This window comes from Palaemon carinicauda, chromosome 19 (genome assembly GCF_036898095.1).
Source record: "Palaemon carinicauda isolate YSFRI2023 chromosome 19, ASM3689809v2, whole genome shotgun sequence".
Lineage (NCBI taxonomy): Eukaryota > Metazoa > Arthropoda > Malacostraca > Decapoda > Palaemonidae > Palaemon > Palaemon carinicauda.
The window spans coordinates 14780860-14806306 of record NC_090743.1 but is presented as its reverse complement, the minus strand read 5'-3'; the positions used below and the strand labels follow the sequence as shown (position 1 = coordinate 14806306).

Here is a 25447-nt window from a genome sequence, read left to right as displayed (position 1 = left end):
CAACCCCTGCTACCCCCTACTACCCCACTGTTAACTAGAGGGTCGGTAGTTCCACCTCGCGTAAAAGTCTTTATGGGGCCTTCCAGGTTTGCCAAAGATAATCTCTATAAATAGCTACTGGTTTGTATCTCCAGGAATAATGCAAATTATTTCCAAATTTGTCATACTACTAGCTGGTGGTATAATTTATTTTATATAGACTTGTTTTGTCAATGACTCAAAGTTACTTTTACTTTCAGGTAGTTGACGTACTGACGGTTAAAAGATAAACAAGGAGTCATGTTGAGCTGGAAGCTTTATAGTTCTGAAAGAACTTTAAATTTGATCATTGGTAATTCATGTTTATATTGCCATCGACAGTTGTCTGGTAAACACACTAGTTTACCCCCCGTTTCAGGAAGTCTAGGAAAAGCAGATGTAAAATCTCACCTTGATGGTAACACTGGAAAGTTAGATATATTTGTACAAAGAATAAAGTTGAGGAACAAACCTGTTAAAGTTCTGAGTAGTCAGCATTCTTCTGTTCGATCTAGAAAATTATTAAATAGAAGACCAGAGATCCCAGAAATGAAGCAGCTTGCAGTTAAAAGAAAAGAAGGCGACGGGAGTGCTAGAACTCGAGTAGAAACTGGAGTCCATGATTCAGTCGGATCTCCACCAGAGCCTTTTTTTAGGGATAATAAACAAGAAGTGTGTATTAAAGACAGAAATTATGTTGAGAGTGAAATATCTAATAAAGATTTTGGTTCAAAATTTTTAGATAAAAAACATATTAAATTAAATGAGCTTGAAAGTGCTTTTGGGGAAAGAAAAATTTCTTTGAGTGCATTCAATAAAGTATCAGAACATTTTAGCAAGAATGAAATGAAACCTAAACTTTCTCCTCCATCAAATGTGTTTCCTGACAGTACTCCAAAGTCGTATATTGAGGGGAATACCACGACAGATCAAGTGAAAATAAGTGTTTTGAAACCTCCTGTCAAAACATGGAAGATTACTAAAGAAGAGCAGTTGATTTTAACTCAGCTTATTAGTTCTGGCAGAGTAGTTGAAGCCCTAGCTCAGATTGAAGATCATAAAAGGTAGGTTTCTGTGCATACTTGCAAACACTTCTGTTTAAGATAAAATTCTTTGTTAGTTTTTAGAGTAAAATTCTTTATTTAGTTTTTAGAGGAAAATTCTTTATTTAGTTTTTAGAGTAAAATTCTTTTTTTAGTTTTTAGAGTAAAATACCTAAGAAGGGCATTATCCAGTTAGAATTATGTCATTGTTCATCAGGTGTTGACAGAATTTTCAAGATCTATTTTTGTCTGAAAGAATTGTGGGTGCTATTATAGTATGCTATCTACCGTCAAATTTCTACTACAGTATGCTATCTACCTCAAAGTATGTTATCTACCGTCAATGTTAATCCTCCTGTTTGATGAGGATTATCAAACAGATTACTTACCACCAGTATGTTATCCTCATTGGACTTTAATGATAGTTTAATAATATTTATTGGAAGGATAACATGGATGCATAATTATAAACAGTTTGTAGGTTAGGTTAGGTTAGGTTGGGTTAGACTATGTTAGGACATGTGTGCATAATTATAAGCAGTTTGTAAGTTAGGTTAGGTTGGGTTGAGTTAGGTTAGGTTAGGTTGGGTTGAGTTAGGTTAGGTTGGGTTGAGTTAGGTTAGGTTGGGTTATCAAGTCGGTATTGATCCTCCTTATTAGAGGCAGATTAGCAAGTAGACCGTATCCTTAGGGACTGATGGTAGGTATCATACTATAGTCAGAGAGGGGTGGTAGATAGCAAAATCGGCGGTAGATAGCATACTATAATAGCACCGAATTGTGTTATATGTACGGTACTCAGTTTCATCAATACAATATTGGTTATTTTGGTGTAGATGGTTGTATGATACAACTTATAAATTTTAAACATCTGACTTACCTGGTAGTTATATATATAGCTTAGTCCCTGACGTCACGGCAGAATTTCAAAACTCGCGGCAATCGCCGATTGGGTAGCCAGGTGTACCCCCAGTGTGCTCTCTACCCAGGTACCTGGAACCATTCCAACTATTCTTCAGATCTTCCCTGCCGCCTCACCGGTGACATCGTTGAATTTCGCTCGCTGTAGCCTGTGTTAATTGCAGTTATTTTGGCTTTCGCTCGTTTTGGATTTGTTTTTTGGTATTTTCTTGGCCCGATTAGATATTGTTGTTTTGACCCTTGCTTGTTTTGATCTCTTTCAATTTTTTCATAATGTCTGACTCTTCTTTGAGTATTAGAAGGTGTGTGAAAGGTTGTAAGACCCGGCTTGCTAAAGCCTCTGTTGATCCCCACTCCATTTGTGTGAAATGTAGAGGTAAATGTTGCGAGTTGGATGATCGTTGCGATGAATGTGTAATTTTGACTGAGAGTGAGTGGTTGGAGTATGACCGCTACACTCATAAGCTTGAAAGGGATAGGATCAGGCGAATAAAAAGTTTATCTCAATTTTCTAGGGATTGTACCCCTCCCCGTGTTAATGAACCTTTTGATCCTTCCCCTGTAGTGGTAGTTCCAGATCCCACTACTGTTAAACCTAATGAATCAAGTCTGAAGGATATTGTGGCCATTCAAGCCCTAGGCAAGAGAGTGGAGTCGCTTGCAGCGGACAGGATTAAATTATGGTCCGATGTGAAAGAGTTAAAGAGTGCAAGTGTCAGTGCTAAAGGTCTGTGAAATTAATCAGTGCAGTGGAGGGTGTGGCTGCTCGGACCTGTCGTTCTCCTAGCCCTAGACCTCTTCCAAGCTCCCCAACCCCTGGGAGAAGGAATGTTGACCGGCGAAGGGAGGCGAGAGGCGTTAGCTCCCGAGCAGTCGTCCCCTCGAGCGTACCTGTTGACGCTTCCCAGGACGCTCGCCCTCGCCATGGGAAAAGCGAGGTAAAAGTGCTTTCTTCTTAGTCGGATGACGCAGCGCCCAGACAGGGCTGGCGTCTTGCATCGAGACCTCTTAAGAAGAAAATTTCCACTGTTGAGTAGCGTCGTGTTATGACGCCTCAGGCGCCAGGTTGCAGCCATTGGAGCAGTCCAGAGCATTTTCCTTCCTGCTCCGAGGAAAGTTCTCCTGCCAAGCGGCCATCTCCTTCGGTAGGAGATAGAAGGAAGTTGGAAGATGTCAGGCGGCCATCCCCATCAGTTGGAAATAAACAGTTATTGGAGGCTGGCATGACCTTTGTGCATGCTCCTCCTCCCCCTTCGGATTGGTTCTCGTCCCCTGAACGTTCTGCGGTTTCCTTGAGCGACGTTGAGGGAGAACTAGTTGAGGAAGCAGCGTCTCCTGTTTGTCCACAACAGCAAGTTGATCCGACCTTAAGTGTAATGCAAGATATGCAGCAGAAACTCTCCTCCCTCATAAAAGTCTACCAGCCCGCAGACAAGAAAAGAGTGGCTCACCAAGATACCGAGCGTCAAGAATCTTCACGCCTTGACGCCAAGCGTTGGAAAGCTAAGCATCGAGAGGGTTATGACACTGAGCGTTGAGAGGAGTAACATCATACCAAGCTTTGGGAAACTGGAAGTCATGACACCGAGCGTCAGGAAGTTGGACGTCGGGACGCCGAGCGTCAAAACCTCGGACGTCATGAAACCGAACGTCGAGATCGCGGACGTCATAGCTCTGAGCGTCAAGTTTTGGGACACCGTGACGCCAGGCGTCATGATAGCCATGACGCCAGAAGTCAGGATGAAAAGGTGTTGACTCCAAGGAAGCAGGACGTCTCTACTTCGATTCAAGACCTGTCAGAAGAAGAGAACGACGACTGTCACCTTTCCCCTAGTTATCCCTTAGAGGAGGTGTCGGAAGAAGAAGACCCGAAGAACCAACATTCGTCGGCGGATTTAAAGAGACTCGTGAGAGTTTTTTCGGAAGTTTTTCCCGATAATTTTGTTCCTGCTGCTCCTCGTTCCCCGCCTTCAGAGTTTACACTTGGGAAGGCTTCGAAGGAATCACTTTTTATGAAGATGGTGTTGTCTCGCTCATCTAAGAGAGCCTTAAAAATGATGGGGGACTGGATGCAATCTAAGAAGGACCAGGGAAAAACTATTTTTTCTTTTCCCCCGGCCAGATTGGCATCCAGATCGAGCGTTTGGTACGAGACTGGAGAAGCTCTCGGCCTGGGAGTCCCTGCCTCTGCCCAAGGGGACTTCTCGAGTCTGGTGGACGCCCCTCATCGGACGGCCATGAGGAAAACCAAAGTGTTTTGGTCGACTTCGGAGTTGGATCACCTTCTCAAAGGCATTTTCAGAGCCTTCGAGGTGTTTAATTTCCTTGACTGGACTCTGGGAGCCTTGGGGAAAAAGGTGTATTCATTGAAGGATGTGGACACAGAAGGCCTCGTCCACATTATGTCTTGCATGGACAAAGCTTTGAGAGACGGGTCCAACGAGTTAGCGGCTCTTTTCTCGATGGGTGTTCTTAAGAAAAGAGCCCAAATGTGCGCTTTTCTGGCAAATGGGTTTACACCCATGCAGAAGTCGGAGTTACTGTACGCACCTCTTTCTTTGTCCCTTTTCCCGCAAGAGCTGGTCAGGGAAGTCTCTTCCTCGTTAGCCCAAAAGGCCACACAGGATTTAGTGTCTAAGACAGCAAGGAAGGTTCTGCCTACATCCTTCTCAAGTCGCAAGCCTAAGGAGTACTTTGACACGTTATCCCTAGGACTTATGGTAGCGAATTAAACTGTTGGTGTAACATATCTAACTTCCTCACAGGACATGAAGAAGCATCTTGTCTAAGAAAGCGGTTGCATCAACTTTTGGTACCAGTGAGAGTGTTGGACCCTCTTCATTTTTTATTGCCCCTCAGCCACCACTCTCAGTCTTGAGCCACAGGACAAAAGAGAATTCTTTGACAGGAAGGTAGGCTGGATTACTTGCCTGTGCTCACCACCTGTCATTAAGTACCTCTATAACAAACTCATCGGTCGTTCCAGCTCAGCTGAAGACACCTCTTATTTTAAAGGAGGAATCAGGTTTGCATAACTAAAAAATACAAATTACTTTTAAGATTTGTTATTTTGCCAGATAAGGGGTTTGGACTTTTGTATATGGCCCCTTGATTCAATCCCAGGAATACTTTATAACAGATTTTATACAGGTCCAATCCTCCCCACATACTGTATATTTGGTCTGTGCTATAAATGCTAGTATAGTAGTGTTATTTTTTTATGACACTAAGTTATTTAAAACAACTGGAACTTTTCAGCACGGGACCAGTACTTATAATAGGAACTTTCACTTTCCATCCACTCCTGTTCTTATAGTTACATGTCTGGATCAAAGAGATTGACTCTTAGCAAGTGGAAACTTGGGATCTGTTTGTACCTGAACAGATACTTATTGGAAGCTACATTTCTTGTGTGGGGTGAACAAGAGACCTAAGTGTCTGATGTTTCCCAGATTACTAAGTTGTGAGGTAGAATAAATAAGGAGGTTATATTGAGAAAGAAATATGCTTAAATGTTGTGGGTATAGATGGACATATTCACTCCCAATTTTCTTTCTATGTTTGGTTCAGAGCTAATTTCATGTAAGAAAAGCTGTTAGACTTATTTTATTAGTGGTGTTAAATCCTGTGAATAGAAAAATTCATTTAGTATTGTACAATTACTGTAATATTTCTTCTTCTAATTTTACAGACAGAACAGGGTGGTGCCATTTGGATTACTTCGTTATTTTTGTGGATGTGTCTGCACCCAGGGGTTAGTAAATGAAATATATAAAGTGAAGGAAGTAGCTGAGAAACTCCATCCTAATTTGTATGGAAAGCACTTGTGCTTTAACAACTATCTGGCAAGGTATTAAAGAAATTACTATTTTTTCTATTCAGCTTTTCAATATTTTACAGTACTATTTTGCAGTTTATGATTTGATACTTAATCTATTTGATCCAACTCTCTCTCTCTCTCTCTCTCTCTCTCTCTCTCTCTCTCTCTCTCTCTCTCTCTCTCTCTCTCTCTCTCTCTCTCTCTCTCTCTCTCTCTCTCTCTTTTTTTTTTTTTTTTTTTTTTTTTTTTACATTTCTTGTCTAGCATAAACAAAATTCATATACAATACAATATAGAAACCAATCTATGTACAAAGTAGACCATTAGAATTCACAAGAGCTGCTGGTGGCATATTCATTCATATCGAAATTTCACCTCCATAATATAACTAGACAAATGCGCTACTTTGTTGAATCAGTACAAAATGTCCTTGGCAGTGAGTCTATTGTTGAAGAGCTTATTGCAAAGCTTCTAATTTCTTGTATCAAGAGAAGTGAATGCTATAGGAATTCCATGCTATATAACCATGAGTAGTGACCTTTTTGTTTTGGGGATTTAATTCTTAGTTACCAAAATCTCTTTCCTGCTCTATTTTGTATATTGTCTTTTTTAAATCTATCAAAACAATATGTAGTATACTAGTGACATAGGTCAGTGTTTCAGCTTTCATACTTAATGGCAAATAGAGTTTGATTATAAAATTATGGCTACAACAATCTTATTGTGTCTGCACTGTGGAGAGCATAATGTTTGTCCTTTGGCTGTTGCTAACATAGTTTCTTCACATTTTCAATGTTTGGGGGATGTCATTTGTTTGTAACAAACCTAATAATCATATAAAGTATTTTTTACCTTAATGCAGTGGAATCTGAGTTACAACAGCTCAACCCCCCTAATTTTACCATCCTTTATATTGTACAGTACAGGCGGTCCTTGTGTTATGAACAAGATTCGTTCTTACAATGTGTTGGAAGTCGATTTTCGTCGTAAGTGGGATTTATATACGTACATAACAGACAGTACGCAGATACATACATACGTACGTACATAAATACAGGTACTGCATACAATATGTGTATTGTACTTTAATAGAAAAAATAATCGATTACCACTCATGAATTACTGTACTCTGTTTATTGTATATACAAATACCTGTACCCTATGCTTTAAGGTACTGTATCTGCACTTATACAGTACTAATAGACAATAAGTAATACATATGATAATTCCTTACCATTATTCCTGTGCTTGGCCTGCTCACTGCCATCAGAAGTCCCCCTTACACTTTCCAAGGATGGCGAACTAATGCTAATTTGATACATAATGCCTTATTCCACAGTGTTAGTTGTTCTCCGCGTCAACGAGTAGTTTGTTTTATCGATGAACATAATGACATAACTCTAAATTGAGTTACAAGGATTTTTTAAGTACCTTATGGGAATCTGTTTATAACGGCGTATTGTCATACAGTCAGCCCTCCTTATTTGCGTGGATTAGGTAACAGAGACAGGCACGAAAATCTAGAATCCGGGAATGCTTGCTGCCTTAGGGTGGATCAACTCATAACCTACCTTCTTACTAATCATTACCTACGTGTGGTTGACTAACTCACTAGGTAACCTACTGTGCTGCACTACCTTCTTTTCACATGCTTTCTATCATTTTATTTTTAGTTCTTACTACTTTTCAAAGGTAATTGTACATTATTAACATAACTTCAGTACAAGGTGTGATGACTCATAAAATGAAAATCATCACCACAACATGTAAAACTAGTCACCGCCACACAACACTTCATATGAATTTCAACATAACACTTGTTTGCATCTAACACTACTCAATGATGCTGTAGAGTAAAAAAAAAAAGTCCCTAATAGCTGATGGTTAAAATGCACCTGAAATTGAAAACAAAAGTAAAAAATGCTTAAATGAAGTGCATTTACCTGTTTAAGTCATGATTATTTTTAGAATGAATAATGTCTGTTTGAATTTGTTGGTTTGAGCTGACAAAATTGAATACATATGTTAAGGTTTCATTTACAGTAAAATACTGTAAATGCAATATTAGTATATTTTCCAACAAATTTGAGTGTTTATTCTACCACAAGTGAAAAAAATATAACAACAAAATATGACTAAACATCAATAGATTTTCACACGGTTCTCTCATTAAATTTTATTGACACAAAGGGTCGCACAAGGTAAGAGAGAGTGCGGCGAGATGTTTATCGCTTTGCGACCAGAAACTTACTGGCGATTCAACCTGAGCTAGCACGCTGCCCGACCCCGGGTCGCCTCAGGGCACGTACCACACTGCCAGAGGTTGACCCCGTAGAAAACGGGAAGAGGGGGGTAAACTATACGAAAAGCTGGTCGGTTAGGTAGAGTTAACCAGTAACTCCTAAGAAGGTAGTTCTAGGTAAGTATGTTAGGAAAAATACAAATTACTTAAAAATTTGTGATATTTCCTTTTGATAATATTTAACTCTTTCCTGTAAATACTAAATAGAATGAAAAAGACAAAACATTTAAGCCTGTGAAAATTATACATAGAATTTATATTCTACGTAGAAATAATTTTCAATATTAAACTTACCCGATGATCATATAGCTGTCAGCTCTGCTGCCCGACAGAAAAACCTACGGGCGGAATACGCCAGCGATCGCTATACAGGTGGGGGTGTACATCAACAGCGCCATCTGTCAAGTAGGTACTCAAGTACTCGATGTCAACACAGAACCAATTTTCTCTCTGTCGTGCCACTGGCAAGACCTACTAAATACGCTGTTACTAACTGGATTTGTTTTCACAACTATTTGGTGAAGTACTGTACACTATTCCAGTTTTGAGCTTTCGCTATGCAGGGGTTTTATCTTCATTTCAAAACTTGAACTCGTTTTGGATAGATTTAATTATGGTGACAAAGAGAGTATGGACTCTCTTTCACTTTTAAATGGCCGACCCTTCCCTTAGACGGAAGTGTGTTTAGGTTTTTAGTAATTTTGCTTAACACGTTATAGATCTATATATTTTATAGCTCTCCGCCTTTATTAGGCCTCTTCGATTAACTTTCCATTTATTATAAACATATAAAAATAAATTTTTATGTTTTGTTTATATGCGACCTTTCCTGTTAGTAGGCGGTCCTAACTTGGAACCGAAGTTAATTAACGTTGAGCCCGTTATATCGTATTTAACCTTTAAAGAATTTAAAACTTTTTAAATTTTAATGTTTTATGAAAGAATTTCTTTGATAGTCTCGTACTGTTTTCAAAGATGAACTAACGTTTAGTTTTTTAGTCTACGCAGTTGTTGACGTTCAGGACGTTCAACATGCGCTCTATCGTTACGATAGAGAGAGAGTGTATCACGGTTTCACTTTGCAGTAAGAGTAAACCGATTCTGGCGTTTCGTTCATTCTTTCTTAGCTTAAATGGTTTAAATTCTAAATTAAAGGAACTTTTTATTTGGAAAACCTTTCAGTTTTTTCCTTTAGCAAATAACATGTTTTGACGATATATAATTGGGCTCTTCTCTCAGGTGCGAAATCAAGAGAGAAAGAGAGAGAGAGAGATAGAGACGGAGGGAGAGAGAGGAGAATAAACGTTTCGTTCAAGCGGGTAACGTTGTTCTCGTTTTACTCTCCTCCCTAGTCGCTGTTCGGGGAAGAAGGTAAAACGTTTCTAGGGTTTTATTCTTGTTCCCAGGCTATGTGCGGTGAGAGATTGTAAATGTAGTTTATTTGAACTAGTGTTTAGTCTCTTTCCCAGCCACTGAATTCTTTATCTTTATATATGTTTTCTGTTGCATTATACGACTGTTTTCGCAATTACTACCTTTTAATGAAGGGTAGGATTGCGTGTTTCAGGTAGAAATCAGTAAAAGTTTCGATTTCAGTGAAATAAGTGCAAAACAGAAAATCGAAGTGATAAAGTGATATGCGCAAAGTGTTACAGTGTTGCGTCCGAGGGTTCGTCTGTTCGTGCCTGTCGTTCACCTAGTCCGGGACCTCTTGCAAGCTCCCAAGCCCAGGGGAGAAGTAATGTCGAAGGACTTATGGGTTCGTCAGGCCTTGATCAACGAACAGACGTTTTTCCCTCCGTGGTTTCGGGCGTATCTACCCAAGATCGCCCCACCCACACAAAGACGAGAGAGCCCATTTATTTCTCGTCTGCGGAAGAGGTTTCTCGTAAGAAACCTTGGACCAAGGTCTCGCAGCTTATTAAGTGCAAGTCGGTCCCTTCCGCGCAAGTCCAACGGCCCAGGTGTAGCCACTGGGTCAGTTCGGACTCGCTGCAGTCTTCCGATGACTGCACACCTCTTAAGAGAGGCAAAGTGGTACCGCAACAGGCAGTAACTCCGTCTGTTGCCGCACCCGCTGTTGTAGACCCTAAGTCACAACAGGCAGTAGCTCCGTCTATTGCCGTACCCGCTGTTGTAGACCCTAAGTGGTCTTTGCTGCAGTCTATGCAGACTCAGTTAGCTGCTGTTATGCAGGAGTTTCGTGCGGAGAAGGTTGACGCTGCACCCGTTAGCCTACAACCTACCACGGTTGTGCGCCCAGCAGACGCTGTGGCTGCCTGCTCCCACACTCCAGCTGTGAGAGCTCCTCCACCCATGCGCAGTCGACCCTGCCAGACGCATGCTGACGTTCACAGACGCACGGAACCCTCCGTTGACGTGCGTGTGCTACCACAACAACAGGAGGGTGGAGTTAAGCTGCCGTGTTTTGACACGATGCGTCAGCCTTCGCAACCCACTGTGGTTACCGCCACTCGCCCGCAGCAGACTAGTCAGTCAGGAGTTGAGGCTTCCCCACACAGCTTTGGTTGTTGCCAGCTCACAGACTGTCAAGCAGTTACATGACGTTGCCTTCTGGTCTGCTACTAATGCACCAGTGCTGTATGTCCTCACGCACCTGTTGTGGTTGACAGTTCAGTTTTTTGACAGTTCACAGACTGTCAAGCAGTTACATAACGTTGCCTTCTGGTCTGCTGCTAATGCACCAGTGCTGTATGTCCTCACGCACCTGTTGTGGTTGACAGTTCAGTTTTTGACAGTTCACAGACTGTCAAGCAGTTACATAACGTTGCCTTCTGGTCTGCTGCTAATGCACCAGTGAGACCCTCACTGAGTTAACCTAGCTTTTCTCGGACAAGGTTCCTGTAGATGAGAAAGTGCTGTTCTCCCTCCTACTGATATTCCTTTGAGGACTCTGTCATTTGGAGAGGAGCCTTAAGCTGCTTAGCCTCCTATGGACTTTAATTAAATCATGATGATTTTTTAAGGATCTTCGTCCGGATCTTGTAACTGCTGCTCCTCGTTCGCCTCACGTCAGAACTTACACTAGGCCTAGCTACTTCGAAGCCGTTGTTGTTAAGCTAGTGCTCTCTCGCTCTCCTAGAGAGCGTTACGTCGGCTAGGCGACTGGTTTTTGCACCAGGAGGAGTTTTAGGGATACAGCCTTTTGATTTCCCTTCTTTTTATCTGGCTTATAGAGCGAGAGTCTGATAGGACACGAGAGAAGTTCTCAGCTTGGGAGTTCATGCCTCTGCCCAGGTAGACTTCTCACTTCTGGTAGACTCGGCCATGCGCATAGCCAGGAGACGCTCCAGTTGTTTACAGGTCAACTTCTCAACTTTTGTCGAGCCTTGAAGTTTTGCTGTACTATTATGTCACACATAACAAGGCTTCCAGGGATGGTAAATGGTTCCGCTTCAGTCGCTAACCCCGTCTGTTGCCACACCTGCTCCCGTAGACCCTAAATGGGCTTTGCTGCAAGACATGCAGTCCAAGCTTGTGTCCTTGATAGAGGACTTAATACGGAGAAGAACCTTCTGGCCAACAACCTTCCTACCGGTTGGTTGTGCGCCCTGTTGACGCTGAGGTATCCTGCTCGCGTCCGCCAGTTGAGGTGGTTCCTCCACCGATGCGACCCAGTGTGGGTTGCCAGTCGCACATTGACGTTAAGCGACGCTCGGAGGTGGTTGTTGACGTTCAGTGTGTCACTAGGAAGACGTTCAACAACCAGCAGAGGTGACTTGTTGTGACGCAGTGCGTCAACCTCAGCAACCCGGTACGGTGTTGACTGCACAACCCAGACAGTCTAGACAGTTTCGAGTTGACGCTGTACTTCCTCGCGTCCCCATGGTTGTTGACAGTTCACAGACTGTGCAGCAGTACCATGATATTGCGTCCGGCTCCGTCACGCATCCTCCAGTGCGACCGGATTCAGCGAGTCAGACGTTGCCCGCTCCGTTGCCGTTTCCTCATCAGTTTCGGATGAGGAACCCTCTGATGAGGACGTTGCTGAACAAGACGATCAACCCCCAGCCCTGCTATCCATCCAGAAGATGCTGAAGAAGGAACGCTGCCCTGTCAGGCTGTGGATGAGTCTGGTAAGGACACTGTCATCCGTGGTTCAATTTGTGTCACTAGGAAGACTACACCTCCGTCCTCTTCTATACCATCTAGCTTTTCACTGGAAAAAGGACAAGACGCTAGAAGCGGTCTCGATCCCGGTTTCCGGAAAGATAAAGTCTGGTCTGACTTGGTGAAAGGACTATATCAACCTTAGAAAGGGTCTTCCCCTGACTGTTCAGACTCCCAACCACGTTCTCTTCTCGGACGCATCGGACGTAGGCTGGGGTGCGACATTAGACGGTAGGGAATGCTCGGGATTATGGAACTCGAGTCAAAGGACAATGCATTTCAACTGCAAGGAGCTACTGGCAGTACGTCTGACCTGGAAAAGCTTCAGGTCTCTCCTTCAAGGCAAAGTGGTGGAGGTGAACTCGGACAACACACGGCTTTGACGTACATCTCCAAGCAAGGAGGGACCTACTCTCTGACATGGTACGAGATCGCAAGGGACCTCCTCACCTGGTCAAAAGGTCTAGACTTTTCACTAGTAACGAGGTTCATCCAAGGCAACTTGAATGTCATAGCAGATTGTCTCAGTCGGAAGGGACAAATAATTCCAACAGAATGGACCCTCCACAAGGATGTATGCAAGAGACTTTGGGCCACCTGGGGCCTGCCAACCATAGATCTCTTCGCAACCTCGATGACCAAGAGGCTCCCAATAGTTTGCTCACCTATCCCGGACCCAGCAGTAGTTCATATAGATGCCTTTCTACTAGATTGGTCACATCTAGATCTATATGCATTCCCTCCGTTCAAGATTGTCAACAAGGTACTGCAGAAGTTCGCCTCTCACGAAGGGACAAGGTTGACGCTAGTTGCTTCCCTCTGGCCGCGAGAGAATGACTCACCGAGGTACTTCGATGGCTAGTAGACGTTCCCAGAACACTTCCCCTAAGGGTGGACCTTCTACGTCAGCCACGCGTAAAGAAGGTACACCAAGGCCTCCACGCTCTTCGTCTGACTGCCTTCAGACTATCGAAAGACTCTCGAGAGCTAGAGGCTTTTCGAAGGAGGCAACCAGAGCGTTTGCTAGAGCAAGGAGAACATCCACCCTTAGAATCTACCAATCGAAGTGGGAAATCTTCCGAAACTGGTGCAAGTCAGTATCCGTATCCTCGACCAGTACCTCTGTAACTCAAATAGCTGACTTTCTCTTATATCTGAGGAAAGAACGATCTCTTTCAGCTCCCACTATCAAGGGTTACAGAAGCATGTTGGCATCAGTCTTCCGTCACAGAGGCTTAGATCTTTCCAACAATAAAGATCTACAGGACCTCCTTAAGTCTTTTGAGACCACGAAGGAGTGTCATTTGGTTACACCTGGTTGGAATTTAGACGTGGTACTAAGATTCCTTATGTCAGACAGGTTCGAACCGCTTCAATCAGCCTCCCTGAAAGATCTCACCTTTAAGACTCTTTTCCTGATATGCTTAACCACAGCTAAAAGAGTCAGTGAGATTCATGCCTTCAGCAAGAACATCGGATTCTCATCCGAAACGGCTACATGTTCTACAACTTGGTTTTCTAGCCAAACACGAGCTGCCTTCTCGGCCTTGACCAATATCGTTCGATATTCCAAACTTATCGTATGGTTGGAAATGAACTAGAAAGAGTATTATGTCCTGTAAGAGCTCTTAAGTTCTATTTAAAAACCTTTACGAGGCCCGTCTGAAGCTTTATGGTGTTCAGTTAAGAATCCATCTTTGCCTATGTCAGAGAATGCTTTATCCTATTTTATCAGACTGTTAATACGAGAAGCTCATTCCCATCTGAATGAGGAAGACCAAGCTTTGCTGAAGGTAAGGACACACGAAGTTAGAGCTGTCGCAACTTCCGTGGCCTTTAAACAAAATAGATCTCTGCAAGTATATTCGACGCAACCTATTGGAAAAGCAAATCAGTGTTCGCGTCTTTTATCTTAAGAATGTCTAGTCTCTTTACGAGAACTGCTACACTCTGGGACCATTCGTAGCAACGAGTGCAGTAGTGGTGAGGGCTCGACCACTACAATTCCCTAATTCCATAACCTTTTTTAATCTTTCTCTTGAAATGTTTTATTATTGTTTTTGGGTTGTCCGGAAGGCTAAGAAGCCTTTCGCATCCTACTTGATTTGGCGGGTGGTCAAAGTCATTTCTTGAGAAGCGCCTAGATTAGAGGTTTTGATGAGGATCTTTAGTATGGGTTGCAACCCTTCATACTTCAGCTCCTAGGAGTCGCTCAGCATCCTATGAGGATCGCGAGGCTCAGTAAGGAAGACGTACTTAAAAAGGCAGAGTAATTGTTCAAGTCGACTTCCTTACCAGGTACTTATTTATTTTATGTTTGTTATTTTGAATAACTGCTAAAATGAAATACGGAATACTTAGCTCATAATAATGTCAACATGTAATGCTGGTCTCTACCCACCCCCCTGGGTGTGAATCAGCTATATGATCATCGGGTAAGTTTAATATTGAAAAATGTTATTTTCATTAGTAAAATAAATTTTTGAATATACTTACCCGATGATCATAAATTAAAGGACCCACCCGTCCTCCCCAATAGAGACCCAGTGGACCGAGGAGAAAATTGGTTCTGTGTTGACATCGAGTACTTGAGTACCTACTTGACAGATGGCGCTGTTGATGTACACCCCCACCTGTATAGCGATCGCTGGCGTATTCCGCCCGTAGGTTTTTCTGTCGGGCAGCAGAGCTGACAGCTATATGATCATCGTGTAAGTATATTCAAAAATTTATTTTACTAATGAAAATAACATAATTCTCCATGCGATATCATTGGCACCTGGCCGTGGGATAAGCAGCTACAGTGTCCTTTTGTTTGTTTCATATAGGAATATTTTTCATCTATCTTGTATTTCTTAATGGAAAATTTTTATTTGTTCATTAAAATAAACCTCTAAATATAGCACAAGATACGAACAAGAGATAATGTCCTGCCATAATTTTCAGCCCCCCCCCCCCCCCCCCCCCCCCGCAATTTTCCATTTTTATGTCATTAGAAGGGGAAAAAAGGCTCACAGCAGTTAACAACTACGAGTGATTTATAAGATAGGATTGAAGTGCTTGGTTAGTGTCTGTCAAATTAACTTAAAACTTGAAATAATAGTAATTGAAGAAATTTCATTTCATCATGTGAGTGTAATTTTCAATATTTAACTTAGCCGGTGATTATATAAGCTGCAACTCTGTTGCTCGACAGAAAACTCTACGTTAAAAATCCGCCAGCGATCGCTATGCAGGTAGGGGGTGTACTTCAACAGCGCCATCTGTCGTGCAGGTACTCAGTACTCAATGTAAACAAAGAACTCAATTTTCTCTCTGTCGGGCTACCGGCAAGACCTACTAATTCGCTGTGCTAACTGGATTTGTTTTCACAACTATTGGTGAAGTACACTATTCTAGTTTTGAGCTTTCGCTATGCAGGTGTTTTATCTTCATCTCAAAACTTGAACTCGTTTTGGATAGATTTAATTATGGTGACAAAGAGAGTATGGACTTTCTTTCACTTTTAAATGGCCGACCCTTCCCTTAGACGGAAGTGTGTTTAGGCTTTTAGTAATTATCTTATCACGCTATAGATTTTCCTCTATATATTTTATATCTCTCCGCCTTTATTAGGCCTCTTCGATTAACTTTCCATTTTTTATAAACATATAAATTTTAATGCTTTGTTTATATAGACCCTTCCTGAGAGTAGGCGGTCCTAACTTGGAAACCGAAGTTAATCAACATTGAGCCCTTTATATCGTCTTTAGCTTTTAAAGGATTTAAAACTTTTTAAATGTAATATTTTATGAAAGAATTTCTTTGATAGTCTTCGTACTGTTTTCAAAGATGAACTAACGTTTAGTTTTTTATGCTACGCAGTTGTTGACGTTCAGGACGTTCAACATGCGCTCTATCGTTACGATAGAGAGAGAGTGTATCACGGTTTCACTTTGCAGTAAGAGTAAATCGATTCTGACGTTTTGTTCATTCTTTCTTAGCTTAAATGTTTTAAATTCTAATTTAAAGGAACTTTTTATTTGAAAAACCTTTCAGTTTTTTCCTTTAGTCAAATAACATGTTTTTTTGACGATATATAATTGGGCTCTTCTCTTAGGTGCGAAATCAAGAGAGAAAGAGAGAGAGAGATAGAGACGGAGGGAGAGAGAGGAGAGAAAACGTTCCGTTCAAGAGGGTAACGTTGTTCTCGTGTTACTCTCGTCCCTAGTCTCTGTACGGGGAGGAAGGATAAAACGTTTTTAGGTTTTTATTCTCGTCCCCAGGCTATGTGCGGTGAGAGATTGAAAACGTAGTTATATGAACTAGTGTTTAGTCTCTTTCCCAGCCACTGATTTTTCTTTTTATCTTAAAATATGTTTTTTGTTTTTTGCTGGTATTATGAGCTTGCATTATACGACTAATTTCGCAATTACTACCTTTTAATGAAGGGTAGAATTGCGTGTTTCAGGTAGAAATTAGTGCAAAACAGAAAATCGAAGTGATAAAGTGATATGCGCAAAGTGTTACAGTGTTGCGTCCGAGGCGCAAAGTGTTACAGTGTTGCGTCCGAGGGTTCGTCTGTTCGTGCCTGTCGTTCACCTAGTCCGGGACCTCTTGCAAGCTCCCAAGCCCAGGGGAGAAGTAATGTCAAAAGACTTATGGGTTCGAGAGGCCTTGACCAACGAACAGACGTTTTCCCTCTATGGTATCGGGTGTTTCTTACCAAGATCTCCCCTACCATAAGACAAGAGAGACGTTGTTTCTCCTCGGCATCCGTAGGCTTTTCGCATAAGAAACCTGTCACAAGGTTTCGAAGCCCTTAAGCGAAAGTCAGTCCTTTCAGGACAGGTCCAGCGTCCTGGTTACAGCCATTAGGACAGCTCTGACCCTATGCAGTCATCGGATAACTGCTCGCCGCCTAACAAAAGCGTAACACAGACTCCGAAAGCCTTTTTTTGTAGGCAAAGTGTTGCGGTCACAGACGTTACCCTCGTTTATTACCACAACCATTTCCGTTGATCCTTAAGGGGTTGTATGGCAAAACATGCAGTATATGCTTGCCTCCCTTATGGAAGACTATTCTGCCGATTAGTCCGTTGAGTCTAGCCGTTTATCTCATCGATATCCTGGCTTTCAGCCAACCTAACGTTCCTTTGTGCTTACTGTTGACGTTGGCGTAGCTTAGTCACGTCAGTCAGGTTGTTTAGAACCACACTCGATGCGGTCTCGTGTGGTTTTTCAGCCGCATTTGGACGTTAGGCCCTGGCTGATGCTCCTGTTGACGTTCTAGACGTTCACTAACAATCGGAGTTGACTTGTTTTGACGCTGTGCGTCAACCTCCGCATTCTAGAGTTAGTTTTGACTGCTCAGTCTAGGCAGTCAAAGCAGTCTCGAGTGGACGCTGTACGTCCTCACGCACCTGTTGTGGTTGACAGTTCAGTTGTTGACAGTTCACAGACTGTCAAGCAGTTACATGACGTTGCGTTCTGGTCCGCTACTAATGCACCAGTGAGAGACTCAGCTTTTATCGGACAAGGTTCCTGTAGATGAGGAAGTTGCTGTTCTCCCTCCTACTGATATTCCCTTGAGGACTCTGCTGTCAGATGGAGAGGAGCCTTAAGCTGCTTAGCCTCCTATGGACTTTAATTAAATCATGATGATTTTTTTAAGGATCTTCGTCCGGATCTTGTAACAGCTGCTCCTCGTTCGCCTAAACGTCAGAACTTACACTAGGCCTAGCTACTTCGAAGCCGTTGTTTTTAAGCAAGTGCTCTCTCGCTCTCCTAGAGAGCGTTACGTTGGCTAGGCGACTGGTTTTTCACCAGGAGGAGTTTGGGGGATACAGCCTTTGCTTTCCCTTCTTTTAAACTGGTTTATAGAGCGAGAGTCTGATATGGCACGAGAGAAGTTCTCGGCTTGGGAGTTCATGCCTCTGCCCAGATAGACTTCTCAATTCTGGTAGACTCTCCCTGGCGCCTAGCCAGGAGACGCTCCAAGTTGTTTACAGGTCAACTTCTCAGCTGTTGTCGAGCCTTTGAAGTTTTGCTGTACTATTATGTCACGCATAACAAGGCTTTCAGGGATGGTAAACGGTTCCGCCTCAGTCGCTAACCCCGTCTGTTGCCACACCTGCTCCCGTAGACCCTAAATGGGCTTTGCTGCAAGACATGCAGTCCAAGCTTGCGTCCTTGATAGAGGACTTAAATGCGGAGAAGAACCTTCTGGCCAACAACCTTCCAACCGGTCGGTTGTGCGCCCTGTTGACGCTGAGGTAACCTACTTGCGTCTGCCAGTTGAGGTGGTTCCTCCACCGATGCGACCCAGTGTGGGTTGCCAGCCGCACGTTGACGTTAAGCGACGCTCGGAGGTGGTTGTTGACGTTCAGGACGTTCAACAACCAGCAGAGGTGACTTGTTGTGACGCAGTGCGTCAACCTCAGCAACCCGGTAGGGTGTTGACTGCACAACCCAGACGGTCTAGACAGTTTCGGGTTGACGCTGTGCTTCCTCGCGCACCCATGGTTGTTGACAGTTCACAGACTGTGCAGCAGTTCCATGATATTGCGTCCGGCTCCGTCACGCATCCACCAGTGCGACCGGATTCAGCGAGTCAGACGTTGCCCACTCCGTTGCCGTTACCTCATCAGTTTCGGATGAGGAACCCTCTGATGAGGACGTTGCTGAACAAGACGATCAACCCCCAGCCCTGCTATCCATCCAGAAGATGCTGAAGAAGGAACGCTGCTCAGTCAGGCTGTGGATGAGTCTGGTAGGGACGCTGTCATCCGTGGATCAATTTGTGTCACTAGGAAGACTACACCTCCGTCCTCTTCTATACCATCTAGCTTTTCACTGGAAAAAGGACAAGACGCTAGAAGCGGTCTCGATCCCGGTTTCTGAAAAGATAAAGTCTTGTCTGACTTGGTGAAAGGACTATATCAACCTAAGAGAGGGTCTTCCCCTGACTGTTCAGACTCCCAACCACGTTCTCTTCTCGGACGCATCGGACGTAGGCTGGGGTGCGACATTAGGCGGTCGGGAATGCTCGGGAATATGGAACTCGAGTCAAAGGACAATGCATTTCAACTGCAAGGAGCTACTGGCAGTACGTCTGGCCTGGAAAAGCTTCAGGTCTCTCCTTCAAGGCAAAGTGGTGGAGGTGAACTCGGACAACACCACGGCTTTGGCGTACATCTCCAAGCAAGGAGGGACCTACTCTCTGACGTTGTACGAGATCGCAAGGGACCTCCTCACCTGGTCAAAAGGTCTAGACATATCACTAGTAACGAGGTTCATCCAAGGCAACTTGAATGTCATGGCAGATTGTCTCAGTCGGAAGGGACAAATAATTCCAACATAATGGACCCTCCACAAGGATGTATGCAAGAGACTTTGGGCCACCTGGGGCCAGCCAACCATAGATCTCTTCGCAACCTCGATGACCAAGAGGCTCCCAATATTTTGCTCACCAATCCCGGACCCAGCAGCAGTTCATATAGATGCCTTTCTCCTAGATTGGTCACATCTAGATCTATATGCATTCCCTCCGTTCAAGATTGTCAACAAGGTACTGCAGAAGTTCGCCTCTCACGAAGGGACAAGGTTGACGCTAGTTGCTTCCCTCTGGCCCGCGAGAGAATGGTTCACCGAGGTACTTCGATGGCTAGTAGACGTTCCCAGAACACTTCCCCTAAGGGTGGACCTTCTACGTCAGCCACACGTAAAGAAGGTACACCAAGGCCTCCACGCTCTTCGTCTGACTGCCTTCAGACTATCGAAAGACTCTCGAGAGCTAGAGGCTTTTCGAAGGAGGCAGCCAGAGCGATTGCTAGAGCAAGGAGAACATCCACCCTTAGAGTCTACCAATCGAAGTGGGAAATCTTCCGAAACTGGTGCAAGTCAGTATCCGTATCCTCGACCAGTACCTCTGTAACTCAAATAGCTGACTTCCTCTTATATCTGAGGAAAGAACGATCTCTTTCAGCTCCCACTATCAAGGGTTACAGAAGCATGTTGGCATCAGTCTTCCGTCACAGAGGCTTAGATCTTTCCAACAATAAAGATCTACAGGACCTCCTTAAGTCTTTTGAGACCACGAAGGAGCGTCGTTTGGTTACACCTGGTTGGAATTTAGACGTGGTACTAAGATTCCTTATGTCAGACAGGTTCGAACCGCTACAATCAGCCTCCCTGAAAGATCTCACCTTAAAGACTCTTTTCCTGGTATGCTTAGCCACAGCTAAAAGAGTCAGTGAGATTCATGCCTTCAGCAAGAACATCGGATTCTCATCTGAAACGGTTACATGTTCTACAACTTGGTTTTCTAGCCAAAAACGAGCTGCCTTCTCGGCCTTGGCCAATATCGTTCGATATTCCAAACTTATCGTATGGTTGGAAATGAACTAGAAAGAGTCTTATGCCCTGTAAGAGCTCTTAAGTTCTATTTAAAACGAACTAAACCTTTACGAGGCCCGTCTGAAGCTTTATGGTGTTCAGTTAAGAAACCATCTTTGCCTATGTCAAAGAATGCTTTATCCTATTTTATCAGACTGTTAATACGAGAAGCTCATTCCCATCTGAATGAGGAAGACCAAGCTTTGCTGAAGGTAAGGACACACGAAGTTAGAGCTGTCGCAACTTCCGTGGCCTTTAAACAAAATAGATCTCTGCAAAGTATAATCGACGCAACCTATTGGAAAAGCAAGTCAGTGTTCGCGTCTTTTTATCTTAAGAATGTCCAGTCTCTTTACGAGAACTGCTACACTCTGGGACCATTCGTAGCAACGAGTGCAATAGTGGGTGAGGGCTCAACCACTACAATTCCCTAATTCCATAACCTTTTTAATCTTTCTCTTGAAATGTTTTATTATTGTTTTTGAGTTGTCCGGAAGGCTAAGAAGCCTTTCGCATCTTACTTGATTTGGCGGGTGGTCAAAGTCATTTCTTGAGAAGCGCCTAGATTAGAGGTTTTGATGAGGTCCTGTTGTATGGGTTGCAACCCTTGATACTTCAGCTCCTAGGGGTCGCTCAGCATCCTAAGAGGATCGCGAGGCTCCGTAAGGAAGACGTACTTAAAAAGGCAGAGTAATTGTTCAAGTCGACTTCCTTACCAGGTACTTATTTATTTTAAGTTTGTTATTTTGATAACTGCTAAAATAAAATAAAAAATCCTTAGCTCATAATAATGTAAACATTTATTGCTGGTCTCTACCCACCCCCCTGGGTGTGAATCAGCTTATATAATCACCGGCTAAGTTAAATATTGAAAAATGTTATTTTTATAATAAAATAAATTTTTGAATATACTTACCCGGTGATCATATATTAAAGGACCCTCCCTTCCTCCCCAATAGAGACGCAGTGGACCGAGGAGAAAATTGAGTTCTTTGTTTACATTGAGTACTGAGTACCTGCACGACAGATGGCGCTGTTGAAGTACACCCCCTACCTGCATAGCGATCGCTGGCGGATTTTTAACGTAGAGTTTTCTGTCGAGCAACAGAGTTGCAGCTTATATAATCACCGGGTAAGTATATTCAAAAATTTATTTTATTATAAAAATAACATTTTTAAAGTTGTTGTGACACTAATGAAAACCGTACAGTATTTATAGGGATTTACTTTTGGTGAAGCTAGAAGATTAGTCATTAAGACTTAAAATGAGGTGGTAACTACCAAACCTGCTAGTTAGCGGGAACTAATGGGGGCTGCCAGCTACCCCTCTCACTCACACACCAGTGAATCTGAGCCAGTTTTTCAGCATGATTAATACTTTCTTCAAGCACAATTAATTGGATTTATTCTCTTGGGGTGTTATCACATATGGTTTTAGATCTTTTGCTTTTGAGAAAAACCCTTGATTATCAGATCAGTTCAGTAGAATTTAAATGTGGAATTTCATTACTGTATTTATAAAGTTCCTCTTTTGAGCCGTTGAAAGGCCTGTCCTTCAAGGGTACTTTAAGGTTAAATTACTTGTCTGATAGATATCATTCCTTCACTTACCCACCTCAATCATTATTTCAATACTTGCCTGGGGTTCACTTAATTTTCCCCTGCCTCCCCACTGACTAGTGATGTCGAGAGTTTTAAATTTGAGCCAAATTTTTATACGGAATCATTCCCACATTGTGTTTATTATAGAACACCACAGATGGCTTGCATTATCATAATATCCTAGGAGGGTAAGGTAATTAGAGTAAGGGAGAAGGGGAACTTTGATTTTATGTTGGTAGGCATTGATATGAATGAGCTTCAAAGAAGAAGCCAGGCGAACCCCAGGTGAGCATTGAAATTCTAAATTTTTATAATTGAAATTCCATTACTGTAATTTATGTACAAATGTTCATGAGGATATTAAAGTAAACATCATTATTGTATATGTTATTCTACGATATTTATCCAGTACTGTATAAAAAAATTATAAAACAGTACATGTCTACTAGTGACAGAACTAGAATATGCTTCCCAGACACAATTGTAAAGCTGATTCTTTTTTTCAGTGCTTATTGTCACAGTGGAAACTTCAGCAGATCTCTCGAAGAACTTATGTCTTTGTATCATGAAAACAACAAAGGGTCAAAAAAATTAAAGGATGCTGTTTCCCTCATAATTTTCAACATTTTAGAGTCCAATAAAGAGGAGAATGAACAAATGGTATGTACTCCTCCCCTTGGTTACAATACTGTACAGTACTCTTAATCCTCTGATGATCCTGGCCATGACAAAATGGCTCTCAGACTCATGACCTGCAAACTTTTTAACAGTGAGCAGCGACATCATGTGTCAATCTAATTATGTTGATGTTTTGTGTAGTAACTAACAGAAGCATAAATATAGAAAGAAACTGAAAATGGTATCAGAAAGATTAATAAATTTTCTATACAACTGCATGAATGTATGTTATTGGATCTTCAGAGAGTCAAGTACTGTATGTTTTTTTTTTAAATACAGCTTAAAGATCAAAGTAACATGGTAATCTGAAATTACAAGTTAAACAAATTTCTGTATTTAAAACTAAAATCCTCTTTATTTTACTTAAACCAAAAGTTCCAATTCAGGTAGACAAACTGAGGGTCAGATTACTATCTAAAATAAGTGAAGCAGTTATATTAAACCTTTCCTTCATGGTGGACTTCCTATTTTACTTGTCAACAACTTCCTCTGGAATTGGCCTTATCTGAAGTAGAGATGTGCTTTTGGTAGTCTGTTTACAAAGCCTTTATTATTGTAGTTGTACCTGTACTCCAATCGGTGATTGGTTCCTGTTTTCTTGAGGCTAGACTAACTAGTTTAGCTTTTCGATCTCATAAATTTAAAGCTCTCTTGATGGACCTTGATGTTTATGGAATTATAGACCCAAATGATATGTTTCCTTTGTTTTTTATAAAGGCTGCAGATTTATTAGCTCCAAAGTTATCTGTTATATTGTGCAAGATACTGTAGTAAGAAGAGCAATTTTTAGCACTTGTGCGAGAATTGGTAATGTTACTCCATTATGTAAATGTGTTTGTGGTAGCTCAATTCCAATTGATTACTGCCCAATATCCTTAACTCCCACATTATCTAAAGTTTTTGAACATCTTTTGGCAAAACTTCTTAATAGGTTTGCTGAAGGTAATCATCTGTTCCCTAGTTTGCAATTTGGTCTTCATAAAAGCCTTATAGCATGTGATGCCCTTCTTACAATCTCCAATGCTGTACAGAAATCCCTTGATTGTGGTCAGAAAGTTTGTATGATTGACCTTGATTTTAGTGCTGCCTTTAACTCTGTTAATCATGAGGCCCTTGTTTTCAAACTCAAACATTTAGAAGTGAGTGGGTTGTTTCTTAGCATCGTTATTGAATTTTTGAGTAATAGATTGCAAAGATTTGCTCTTTGATGGGCACCATAATGAGTATAGGAATGTGATATCTGATGTTCCTCAGGGTAGTGCTCTTGGCCCATTGCTTTTCATACTATATATACATGACATGTGGTTTGGCCTAGAAAACAAGGTTGTTACATATGCAGATGATGCTACTCTCTGTGCATTAATTCCATTTCTTGAATGTACATCTGGGATTGTTGAATCCCTTGATAGAGATCTTGCTAAAAAATAGTGTTTGGTGCAAATTATGAGGCAAGAAGTTGAATCCCAACAAACTCAAAATATGATTGTAAGCAGATCAAGGACATTGGCTCCTCAACACCCATATCTCAGCATTAATAATGTTTCTTTAACTTTAATATTGGGTGTGATTCTCAACAGCAAATTTACTTTTGAGAAACACTTTAGGTATGTTTCTTCTTCAATTGCGCAAAAAATTGGCTTATTGAGAAAGTCTTTTAGGATTTTTGACGATCAATCTATTCTGAAGAAGTATTTTAATTCTTTCATTCTACCTTTTTTCGAGTATTGTTCTTCTGTCTGGTCTTCAGCTGCTGATTCTCATCTTAATTTGTTGGCCAGGAACTTGTCTATTAAATTTCTTATTCCTGATCTAGATATTAATGTCTGGCACTGTTGTTCAATTAGTTCATTTTGCATGGTGCATAAGATCTTTTATAATCCTGACCATCCTTTACATTTAGATCTTTCCGGACAGTTCCATCCTGTTCGTAATACTAGGCATGCAGTTAACTCTCTAACAGTCAGGCCTTCTCCATTATGAGGCTCAATACTACATAGTATTTTAGAAGTTTTATTCCAGCTGTGACCAAGTTGTGAAATGATCTTCCTAATTGGGTTGGTAGAACTTCAAAAGTTCAAACTTGCAGCAAATGTTTTGTTGAACAGTCTGACATAAGTCTTTTTTTAGTTTATATATAAAATATCTGTTTTAATGTTAATGTTTTTAAAATATTTTATTTTAACTGTTTATGACTTCTTATATTGTTTATTTATTTCCTTATTTCCTTTCCTCACTGAGCTATTTTTCCCCTTTAGAACCGTTGGTCTTATAGCGTCCTGCTTTTTCAATTAGGGTTGTAGCTTAGCTGGTGATAATAATAATAATGATAATAATAGTAATAATAATAATAATAATAATAATAATAATGTGTATATAAACCTTTTGTACTTTGAAATAGTCTTCAGCAATGCTGAAAGGATAACTGAATCATTAACAAAGTAATTGCTTGCGAGGGGAAGCCCCGCCTACCCACAGAATAGCAATTTTTGTCCTTGATTACAACAAATATAGATGTACTGCTGCACTGCTCTCTTTCAATTGTTAGATCTTTTCTCT

At 41.8% G+C, this 25447-nt stretch overlaps 1 protein-coding gene across 1 annotated transcript in view; it reads left to right on the top strand.

Annotated features, from left to right (window-relative positions):
• LOC137658459 (uncharacterized) overlaps nucleotides 1-25447 on the top strand; it is a 67264-nt gene that overhangs the window by 19558 nt on the left and 22259 nt on the right. The window contains exons 2-4 of the mRNA XM_068393186.1: nucleotides 240-1082; nucleotides 5674-5832; nucleotides 22720-22873. Coding sequence (XP_068249287.1) covers nucleotides 280-1082; nucleotides 5674-5832; nucleotides 22720-22873 — 1116 coding nt within the window. The 5' untranslated portion in view covers nucleotides 240-279. The remainder of the gene's footprint in view (nucleotides 1-239; nucleotides 1083-5673; nucleotides 5833-22719; nucleotides 22874-25447) is intronic.